Source organism: Dermacentor variabilis, chromosome 2 (assembly GCF_050947875.1).
Source record: "Dermacentor variabilis isolate Ectoservices chromosome 2, ASM5094787v1, whole genome shotgun sequence".
Lineage (NCBI taxonomy): Eukaryota > Metazoa > Arthropoda > Arachnida > Ixodida > Ixodidae > Dermacentor > Dermacentor variabilis.
In genome coordinates this window covers 118,568,062-118,579,612 of record NC_134569.1, presented here as the reverse complement: position 1 = coordinate 118,579,612, position 11,551 = coordinate 118,568,062, and the positions used below count along the sequence as shown (strand labels likewise).

Below are 11,551 nucleotides of genomic sequence, written 5' to 3'. Positions count from 1 at the left end.
CAGGAAATGGGAATGTTGTAGACCATTCCTGTAATACACTCAACAAAACGATTTGGCCGATTTTGATGGCATTCTCCGATACTAACTGCGGGGCCATGTGTCCTTCTGTGCACGCACTTGAACCTCGTGCATGCTTGATCCTGCTACCGTGAGCTAGCTCTCGCGGTAACGGTAGCCTACGGTCGCTCTTGCAAACGCAAGGAGCCACTTGTAATTCAACTATTTGACCATCTGTGTCCACAGAGGGTTCCTAATTATTGTCTCTGTATTCCTTCACAGTGACAGTGAAATTTCGTAACATTGAAGGTTGTTATATTCAGGTTTAACTGTATATCTTGCCTTTTTGTTGACCGTTAGATGACTGTGCAAAGCATGTTTTGATGTCAAGCTGTACATTACTGCCAAAGAAGGGAGCAGCAGCTTTCCTCAAGCTGCCCAGTGCAGTAGCTTCTATGCAACTGCTACCTCCTTGCTATCTCGGAAAAGTAAAGTTGAATGGAATTGAACTCCAGATGGCACATCACATTTTTTGTTACAGCCTGTGACAAAATGGTAATGCATGCCTTGGAACATATAACTGTGAAGCTAATTTCTGCACTTTTCAAGGCTGGTACAATTTTGCTAACCTCTGACTGCACGTCAGTGAATAAATCAGAGTCAAAACAGTGCAGGTTGCAAGTGCCCTTCTGCAAGACTCTAGATATTTTATTCAGCAAAAATCACAAGGATGACGAGTATAATGCAACTTACAATGCCTCCTGCCATTTCAAACCTTTCAAACCGCAACATGAAGTTACACTTGTTTATAACTTTGTCACTGACTCCTCATTTCTTCAGCTTGAGCATCTGTACAATGAAGCACGATTACTAGGCGAAGCAGCCAGAATATGAAATTCAGCTTGAATTTCTGATACCTTTACACAGCCTTTACACAAGCAACACTAGTAGACAACCTCATAAGAAGGCAACAAACACTGACACCAAGGACAACATGGAGGAAATTACTTGTGCTTAATAAAGAAACGATAAATTAATGGAAATGAAAGTGGATGAAAAAACAACTTGCCGCAGGTGGGGAACGATCCCACAATATAAATACCCATGAAAGTGGATGGGGAACGGCGCCGCGGTAGCTCAATTGGTAGAGCATCACATACGAAATGCGAAGGTTGTTTTTTCATCCACTTTCATTTTCATAAATTTATCGTTTCTTCACTAAGGACAAGTTTCCTTCCTCCATGATGCAAACCATCATGGCATACATGATGGCATACATAGAGTTTCTCACTATATATATGATGGCATACATAGAGTTTCTAGAAACTCTATGATGGCATATTACCATCTCTGCCTAGACAGATAAATAGTAGTAGAAGAAAGTGTGAAGCAGTGAAGAGTCAGCTGATTCATTTCATTTGTCTACGCTATGTTCAAAATGGCGCTCAGTGGGGCCGATCCGTGGTTGGTATTTGCTTTCTGCTCCTCAGATTGCCGTCGCTTACGCTGCGTGTGGCCTGAAATTTTGAATTCGTAGCTTTTCGGCGTCTTTTTAAGGAGCTTTTTCGAATACTGTATTGAAGCTGCAGTTTACTGTCATCTCTTAAGTCTAGTGTCGGTGCTTCGTGCCCCTCATATCTTGTCAACCCAGTCACATGAACACGAAGGCGTTTGTACGGTGTTTCTACTTAGGCAGATCGTATAGTTATGTTAAAGCAGGTGCCCTTTCTTTCAGGCTAACGGCTTATGATGCCTGCGAGACAAAAAGAAGAGAAATTATGGGCCTCATCATGCAGCGGAACCAGTACGGGCGACAGACCGCTGCGTATGTTCAAGTTAGTGCGAAGTTGTGTTCTTCCTAATTTTGCTTTAAATGACATCGTCAGTTTTATTTTGTCCTCGTCGCCTGCTTTCTGACGCATGTTTTTGAGAAATCAACCGAGAAACGGGCATTTAGTCAATGCTGTGGTTTAGCAGACGCTAAATACTCTTGTCAAACATGGTCAGATGTTCCGAGATTCGAAAGAATTGTTTCTGACGTATTTGGCCTAATTTTTGGTCTTGTGTTGAAACTTCAACGAAGATGCGTCGTTTCGCTTTTCTAGTTTCATTTAACGAAGACAAACCCATAGTCAAAGCTGTAAGTTGAGGCTGAGGCTACTCCCGTGTTTCTATTCTTTACCGTCAATCCATCATCTGTTGCCACCTTCTCACTCTTTTAACACATTTCATTTTAGACCACTGGCAAGGTGCGCCAAATGATCCGGCAATACATGATGGATGCATCGAAGCTCCAAGAAGACCTGTCCAAAAGTTCACTGTTAATGTATCCTTTAATATGCAGTGAAATAACGACAAGTGTGGATTGCGTGATGTCATTTTTGCCTTGACATGAACTTCCAGCACTACTGGAGAGGTGGAGCGGCGCCAGTACATGGCCAATACATTATTAAACAAGGGGCGCGAACTTGATGCCTTACTGACGAGCAAAGCACCTACAGCTGGCCAACCTGGAAGGTTGTATTGTGCACTTGCAGTAACACCTTCAGTCTGGATTTCACATTATTTTGCCCATCATGTATACGTCAGTTGTTGGACACATACTAGTTCTCATAGATGTCGTTTTTCTGCATACTGGGTTGTGATATCATTCATAAGGTGCCTGTGGTCATGAGCTGCCTGTTTGTTCATTCTCAGTTGTTGTGACTACACCTTAGCTCACCATTTCTTGCGAGGCTTTCTATAACGTATTTTACGCTATCACAGCTGTTTGTTTGTTCTGTCCTAAATAAATAGAAACGACTGCTGGTTCCTTACTCAGGTGTAGAGGTAAGCATGAAATACTTTTTACATAGTCAATATGCATATCAACTGCTATCATCAGCTTCTTCCCAGGCAGCCATTATTTTGATTGCAGTGTTGTCTTCTGATATCTGTGGCATCAGTAAATAACTACACTAGGAACTTCTGGTGCATAAAGTTTCACAACGCTGTACATGCTGTCTTGCAGCAGTGCTAAAGCTGGATTTCTGGATAAGAATGTCATGATAGGGAGTTTTATAAGCAGGGAACCCAAAGTTTGGGGACGTTATTGTTCAGGTGTACAAGAAAATGCAGAGAGTAATGTAGAATGCGAAAGGTGTACAAAGGAAGTTGGGTTTTAGGGTACACAAAGGTGCTTGGGGATTTGCTTCTAAAACTCTCTGATGTTAAAAATGCACATAATGTGAAGTGTAAATTACTGCATGTTGCAAGACCAAGCTGAATAAATCTTTCTTTAGTGTTCTCAAGCATGTTTCGAAAGCAAGCAGTACTCATTGAATGTAACTTATGTCACAGCCTTCTTTATCTCGCACTTCCAGGCAAGAGCTTCTGGGCACTGAACTGTCCAGCGTGAGTGAAGGTGGTTGGAATGGAGAAGAAACTGAAGCCACGCAAAATCTTAATGTTGGTGAAATCAGGGAACAGCAGCAGAGGATACTCAGAGGTACTTGTTGATAGCTTCTCTTCTCAAACCAAGGAAATGTAAATGGTTAACAGCATCTTGATACTTGAACTTATATTCAGAAGGTGTCACCACCTTTTTTTCTCTATAGTCTATGACTTCAATCTTAACAGTCAACAAATAAATAATTTACTTGCAGTATCCTTCAAAAAGACTGATGTAAATAATTAGCAGGCTTGTGCTGACTTGTACGTGTATTCAGTCAAACCCACTTATAACGATACCGGTTTTAGCAATATATCAGTTATAACAATGAGAAGCTGCTGCACCGTCAACTTTTGTATGTTTTGCATGGTGAAATATCCTGCTTACTACAATGCCCCGATGGTGCATTATTGGTTGTAACGATGAAGTCTGACTGCTAGACGTCCGAGCCGAAAGGTGGTGAAATACGAAATCCTTGAAAAGAAAATCAGAAAACGAGAAATTTGAGCTGCTGCACGATGGGCCCGCTGCTCGAATGACTGCCGAGCTCTCATTTTCCAGCCTTCTCCGCATGCCTCTCTCCCGTCGACCTTCCACCCTTCCTAACACGAATGGGCTGTGCCCATATCTCTATGCCGCGCCACCCTTCGAAACACGAACGGACCGCGCCAACTGCACTGCTCGCATCTTGCTCGCTGGCTCCTCATTCAGTGCCGTTCTGCAAATAGTGTAATTTCCCATGTTCGTCTTTGTTGGTTGCTTCGAAATCGTTCCTGGCCACGTTGTTTCTCAGCCTCTTTTCACTCGCCTGCGAAATGGAAGATCATTGACCTGCCCACTGATAATTGGCAATGCATGACGTTGCCGGTGAAAGGAAAGCACACGGCTATATATTTGGAAACTAAGTGCTTCTAACCGATGAGTTGATCACTGCGAACGTGCTTGCATCGGATAGCGATAGCAGCAATGACGCGGTAGGGCAGGCTGCCTCAACGTTGTGCTCACAGGAGGCCCGGCAGGTGATTCAGTCCCTCCGGGGCTTCGTTTTCGTGAGGAGCCTTCCGCTGCACTACGTGGAACACCTGGATACTTTGGAGAAGGACGTCGGCAAGGCTGACAGACCTAAGGTTTTTTCATGCAATGCGACGTATGTGGTGAGACGCTTATGGCCATCTCGCCTCAGCGTTTCTTCTGGATTTCTCAAGCTGACAGGCTGCCACAGCAACCTCCTCGCATTCTTTGAAATGCCCCTTTTGGGCCCACTAAAGCGCTGCCTTGGCGGTGCTCGCATATCGCTTGCCACCCGTGACCCATCTTTGCAGTTATGGTAGTGCCATTCTTTAACGCCGACAGCCGCAGCTTGTTACCCATGATCAGAGTGCCCAGGAAGCAGTTAAACGAGTGAGCACAATCAGTAGCCGGATGGAGGAAGGTGGTGGGGAGGGGCACTGGCCTCCCCGCCATTATAGTTAAGATCAGCTCTGCCATTCCCCTATTTTTATTTTTTCATGCAAACCAGTTTTAACAATTATCAGGTATAACAATGGAATTTTCGGGGCATTGAAATATTGTTATAAGTGGGTTCAACGGTATATTTAGAAGTTTAATAAGGATGGTGGTTTTCAATTCATGCGGTTGCCTGCATGCCTAAGAAAAAACAGTGTTTACCTTAAGTGTTTTCCTCATCATACGGTTCACACAGCAACAAGCAGCCCTTGTGGAACTGCTTAGGATTTTTTTGTGTCCGTTAATTTATACTTTCTGAGATGAAATAACGAAGAAAAGTGGTGCACAGTACCAGCAGCAGTGAATGAAAGTGAGACAACTGTTTTAGCACATGTAGGATTCTGTAGTAACAATATAATCATCAACATACTTATTTGTTTAGTCAAAGATGTCTGCGCAGTGAAAATGTGACTGAAATTTTGCAATGCTGCACCAGGACAGCTTTGGCTCTGGCAAGCATCTCTGTAACATTGGGAAATGACCCTCTAAGATCACCGGCGCAGTGCGGAGCAGGGTGTTGTCATTGACCTCGGAGGTTGTGCAAAATCGGTGCCTTCTAGATCAGGTGTCGTGCGTGGGCCTTCCCAGGCAGCTCCACTCAGGAAAGTTTTGACTGTGCCAGTGTAGACCTGCATTGCATGCATTATTCTAGTAAGGTAGAGAGATGGGTGAGTTGGAAAGAATGCATAAGTATGCATTAGTCTAGTAGCTGTAGTAGTTTTGAATGCACTTTTGAATCAAGCACTCAGGTGCAGGCAATGTCGCCTGCTTGGCTGAATGACTCAGTGGCCTGGTGAGTGTGGCCACTTTTTTGGTTCAGCGTTAGTTTCTCATGCTTTCAACAGAGTTCCAAAACACCTTCACGTTGCTGTGCCGCAAACTACATAGCTTGCTCTTGGCTGACATCACAGATAATCAAGCAGGTCCAATGGGCGCTGAAAAGCACACCGCTGTTGTGTGGTGCATGCACCAAATTTCAGTGCACTGGACATTATTCTGGCAGTTTTGAAGCGTTGTTGAAGAGGTTAGGGAGGGCGTTTCGATGCCCACTGGAAGCGCCTGCTGTGTCGACACGCATCACCTCTGCAAGTGGCGTGTGCATGGTGCCGTGTACCTCTGCCATGCACTTTGGAGCTGTGCCACCTCACAGGCAGGTGCGAAAGTTCGATGCACCATGCTGCAATTGAAGGCCATGGCACAGCAGAATGGTTTTGCACTGGACAGTTGAATGCTGTGGGTTAACTTGACTTGCAGACATAGTTTAACTTTGACTGGCAGGAACACATGTCTCCATCTGAGTAGATGGGCTTTTCACTACCGCAAGCATCTCCCAATAATTTTGTTGCCGTTGAAGTTACTGGCAACTAATTGTCCATTGCAACTACTGGAAGGATTCATGCCAGCGCACGGGCCACAGTAGAATTGCTTTTGTCCTCAACGGCTTCGGCAGTGGTTGTGATATCACGTGCCTCACACTGAATCAAAATGAAATCAGTGCTTACAGAAATTGCTGCAGATGAATCCGTGGCACTATTGTGTATAGGTGTGACCACAGGTGATGAACACACAGACCTGCACAGTCCTTCATGTCTGCCATGGAGGGAGGAAACTTCCTCTGCAATGTATGCAGGCCTCGGCCCTGTGTGTCTGCCGCTGATGACTATATTGATGGGGACTCCACCGGTTCATTTCATTTGTTGCTATCTTGCATCTCACATCTTTGTCTCCAAGATTGCCCATTGCGTGGCCCACATTCATTGCCCAGTTTCGAATGCCATGCGCATATATGAGACACTCAGCGCGCTCCAGGGGTCATCCAAACCAAAGTGTGCAGTAAAATACGTCCGAATTAACAAGGGTTTGAAACCATTAAATAATGAATATGCTTGCCAAAGCAAAAGGGTTAGTCCAAATGATCTGATTTTTCTAAATTAAAGAGGGTTGAATTAGCAAAATTGTACTTAGGGTTTCATGTAATAAGCTGTGCATGTATCTATAAAACTGTACTGTAATTAAATCTGCTGACTGTTCATGCTTTAATAATTCCTGTACACCAGTAATAAAATTTAAGTGCTGCAGGCTGCTACAAAATTGGAATTCATCTGCTCCAAACTGCTTCAGAAATTAAATTTGGCCTACCCCAAAAATTGTATAAGATAGTTTGGGCTGTCACACTCCTGGCATCACAAATAGACAAGATCGGTGCATAGATAGCATGGTGACGATTGTGTCTGCAAAGGTTTGTGCTGATGTGCTCTGCAAAAAGTTCACCGACGATTACAAAACTCCCTAATGCAAAATTTGAACGTAGCTCTATACAAGTCTTCATTTTGCGATATATTGACTGGTGCAGACAATCTGTCTCATGTGACATGTTGCAAATGGATCGAAGTGTGGCGCTACTGCCTTGCTAATCTGGAGATTGCGAGGTTCAGCGCATGGGTGATACGTGGGCACAATCTACAGCAGCTGCTACTGACAGATTTCCTAGGTGACGCGCGCTACTCTGGCACCATCTCGTAGCCACCGTCCCCGTGCTACGCTTTTCCTCTCACCCTTTTGCCATACCCTCCTCCTACGATTTCTGCCTTACGGTTCCGTTGTACCTCCTCCTCTGTTTTCCTCCTAATGCTGTTCATCCCCCGCTGTGCTCCACGCTTTGCTTTCATCTTTCGCTGTGCCCATTCACTTAGTTATGAGGGACAATGCCGGTGTTCACTGCAGGAACAGGTGCCTAAGAGCTGAGCTGTAAAATAGCTGAAAATTCCAGTGATAGCCAGTGTGGCCTTCTTGGAGGATCCACTCTCTCCACCAGCAGAGGTGCAGCTGCTCTCACCTCCGTGCCACATGGTCCACAAACAGTCAGCAATGTGGACACAGGATTTCCCGTGACATCCAGATTGTGTGCAAAATGAGTGCAGGAAATGTTCCATGTAACAAATAAGTGAAGAGAGACAAAAAAGAAAGAAAAGAGGAATTGTGACTGTATGCGTCACAGGGGCCCTTAGCTTTGATACAGAAGAAATCAGCGCATGAGTATATCTTCTGGGACAACAACACTAGTGGGAGAGAGCCTGTGTTGTGGGGAGAGTAGCTAACTTCTCCTTGCTTCAGAAGGCAAGATGCACATTGGTGAGACACCACCTTTATTTTGCTGAGGCAGGGCCGCGATTTTGTAGCGATGCCTTCTGCTGGACTCTATGCCACTCTTATCCAGCATTTGGGGCCATCTGATCCCGTTGATAACGTGGGCAGAGCATTGTTCTGACCACCGACGAAGCACGAAAAGGAACTGCGTCGGAAAGGGCATGTGCTGCTACAAAAGGGTGGCCCAGTTCATTGCAAAGTCACTGATTGTGCAAACCCTGGTCAAGGACATCTAATTATTCAATGTAGTAGCGGACTGCATGACATTCAAATTCTTTTATTGATCACATTAAATGTGATCAATGGAAATGAAACCTCACCTGAAAATATTTGTGGGATTTTACTGCAGAAAAAGAAGCTTGGAAGTCTTGCACATCACATGTTGAGGTCCTTGCGGCCACGGTTCAGTTGTAATAAATATTAAGATGCTTGGCCTTCAGTTTCAGTCTTTCTGTGCTAATTATTTTTTTGTAATGCGCTGGGAGTAGTTTTACACGAATAATGCAGTAGGGTAGTGTAATTAAAATTTCATGTTTAACAAAACTGCACTGGTCCTGTCACCACTAAACAGTAAGATGTGCAATGCAAATTGGATGTTTCCTTACCTTTGAAGGAAGCCATGTGACATGCTTGACCCGACATGGTCATGTAACTGATTTGTGGAGGCTTTAGTTTGTATGTGTTGTTTCTGTAACCAGTAAACTCTTAATATTGAAAAATTCTTTCCTCAATATTTCAGAACAAGACAGAGGCCTCGAAGGTCTTTCACATGTTTTGGGTCGCCAAAAAGAAATGGCTATTGGCTTCAATGAAGAGCTCAACCTTCACAATGGTAAAGGCTGGACAGCAATGCTCAGGAAATTTATTACTACGTCCAGCAATCTCCAAGTGGTGTACTTTTGCAGAAACCTGGCTAAATGATCAAAGTTATTATGACGTCTTACTCTTTCAGAGATCATCGACGACATATCTGAACACACTGACCGCATGAGGGATCGTCTGTTAAGAGAAACAAAAAATGTGGCTGTGGTGGATAGAAAGTCCGGAACCTGTTGTAAGTGTCCTTGGCATCCTTTAATGTGTAATTTCTAACATGAGTACTGCGATACTTTTCATCTTTTGGTATGCTCGGCTTCAAAGCCCTTTATTTAGTCCTTATAGAGACATTAAAGAGATACACTGAAACTGTTTCAGCTGAGAGAGTGTTCTGGCAAAATTTTATTTCATTAATTTTACCGTAACATGTTCACTGTTAGAAAAGAAAATGATAGCCAAATTTCAATTTTCTTGAAAACTTCACACAAATGCTGGTGCTGGTACACTAATGTGAGGTCATGCATTTCAATGTATGGTGCAGTATTCGGGCCCTTCTGTCGCAGTATATGTTCTCAAATCTTATTGTGTTCAATCTACGGCTGATTTGTCGATGTACATGGAAGTGCTGCTGTTGACATCTAATCGGGGTATATATACAAAAAATGGGTTTTTCATGTAACATATGAGCCAACGATTAAAAACTGCCATAAAAAAATGCGATTAAGTCCCTGCACTGTCTTTGGATCCAAGAAGGATGCAGTTCAACTTATCTTGTTTGCATGAATATAAAACAAGTTAATTTTCTAAATTTCTGACTTCGGAATGGGTCTTGTCTTATATTTGGGTTCGTGACATGAATATAATGCATATTTGGTGCCCGCTGCCACTGTGCATTTCACGCTGTCTTAATTCTGATTTGGAATGCTGGTAGCATTGCATCAACATGGTTACGGCCTATTAATTGCAACCCTGAGCAAGACAATAAGCACTGTTGTGTAGGTGCATCAAGCGAGCGGTCTTCAAGGTCGTGCATTACATCACCACGCAATTCATGAAACGCTGTGCCATGTTCGACTGTGTCACGAGCCTTTCTGAACTGCTGTTTGTCCAATAACCTTGGTGGGTGTCACGGAAATTGGCACTGTTCTCATTGACAGCGACAGACTCTCCTCTCACTTTATTTTGCAATAGTAGTTCGCCGTAGCGATGATTAAAGCCCTGTGGGCATCCGCCTTTATGCATCATTTCCCATTTCCTTGCAGACATCACTTTGCGTTATATTCATATTATATATTTTCTTTTTATGAGAGGCTCAAAGTACCCTTTCACATTACATTTGTGGTGGCATTATTTACATGCAAATACAGTACTGTCCTCTTATGTCTCCGTTTAAAGGATGGGAAGTAGGGTCTCCTTTTTGGTATAAACGGAGGGATCTTCCATGATGTTGATTCTGGTGAGCTTCCTTCTATTGCAGTATGGTCACGTACCACTGCCAAGCAGATGCACATGTGAAGGCTGGGCACTCGTTCCTCCCTTATCCTGGGGTGTTTTTGTAACTCTGAAACAAACACTCCCTAGTCTCTGTGGGGAGTTTGTGGGGCCACGCTTATTGATGAAGGCATGACATTGTCATTGGAGGTGAATTTCTCCCTCGCATGATTATCATTCAGGCTGCAGATGAGAATTTCTGTTGATTTCGTACTTGTAAAGTTATTTTTCTATTATTCTTTTCCTTTTTTATTTCTCACACTATTCAGTTTCTGTTCAATGTTGTGCTCTATATGTTATATTTCATTCTTTCAGGGTACTGGGTTGTTATTGTCCTTCTGATGGTAGCCATCATTGTCATTGCTGCTGTTAAATTCTGAGCACGTGTTCGGTAAGGCGCCCTTCGTTCTCTTGCCTGCCTTACAGTTGTAACATTACAGCTATTATTCTCATTTTCAGGGTGTTTCATGGACCCGAGGATATTAATCAGTATGAAAATCCTGCACAGCCGATTGTAATGTACATAAGACGCGTATATATATGTGCAGCGTCGCTTTTGATACTTTATATAGTAACCCAAGATTTAATAACCACACTTTGTGCCTATTCAAAGGCCTGTAAGTTAGTTTGCCTTTGTCACTGTACGCAATTATATAATAAATTATTTTTTTACAGAATGCATTTTCTTTGTTCTTCGCTCACTTTATTTTGTGATGCCTAATGAAATTGTCGTGTTGATATTGGTAGGCATTAAAGCACCTTTAGAGTCTTCATGGCAAGGGTGTACAGGTGCTCATAGATATTTACAAAACAAAGCTGCAAAACTTAAAAAAAAAAAAGACACCTCAGTGGCCTTCCACTCTGTGAAGAAGGATGACCAGCAAACAGCAAAACTGTGTATGCGGGCCCATTAATAGCAAACTGTACCTCCACCGCGGGTCGGGTCGGCACTACACTATCTTTGGAATCGGCCCACGTGTGGGCAGTGCCTAGTGCCAGCTTCACCTCCGCCGTGGGTTAGCCCGGCATTGGACTATCTTCGGGATTGGCAAATGTATGGGAAGTGCTTAACACCTGCTTCACTTTCACTGCGGCTCAGCCCCGTGTTGCACTATCTTTGAGATTGGCCCACGTATAGGGAGGGATTAATGCCTGCGTCACCTC

The 11,551-nt window shown here is 43.6% G+C and overlaps 1 protein-coding gene across 2 annotated transcripts; it reads left to right on the top strand.

The window, feature by feature from the left end:
* Nucleotides 1–1,363: 1,363 nt before the first annotated feature.
* On the top strand, nt 1,364–11,064 carry Syx8 (syntaxin 8). 2 transcript variants are annotated; one of them, XM_075681830.1, is made up of 9 exons: nt 1,364–1,461; nt 1,733–1,832; nt 2,235–2,323; nt 2,401–2,514; nt 3,360–3,484; nt 8,820–8,912; nt 9,033–9,134; nt 10,703–10,778; nt 10,847–11,064. In XM_075681830.1, the coding sequence occupies exons 1-8, from the start codon at nt 1,427–1,429 to the stop codon at nt 10,765–10,767; spliced, it is 723 nt and encodes a 240-aa protein (XP_075537945.1). In that variant the 5' UTR covers nt 1,364–1,426; the 3' UTR covers nt 10,768–10,778; nt 10,847–11,064. The 2 variants fall into 2 exon arrangements, with proteins under 2 accessions (XP_075537945.1, XP_075537946.1); XM_075681831.1 differs by lacking the exon at nt 1,364–1,461 and adding an exon at nt 1,480–1,670.
* The last annotated feature ends 487 nt before the right edge of the window (nt 11,065–11,551 follow it).

Coding starts and splice junctions, on each gene's coding strand:
- Syx8 (XM_075681830.1), top strand. CDS start 1,427: ATGTTCAAAATGGCGCTCAGTGGGGCCGATCCGTG. Junction 1,462..1,732: donor CTCAGTGGGGCCGATCCGTG/GTTGGTATTTGC, acceptor CCTTTCTTTCAG/GCTAACGGCTTATGATGCCT. Junction 2,324..2,400: donor TCCAAAAGTTCACTGTTAAT/GTATCCTTTAAT, acceptor ATGAACTTCCAG/CACTACTGGAGAGGTGGAGC.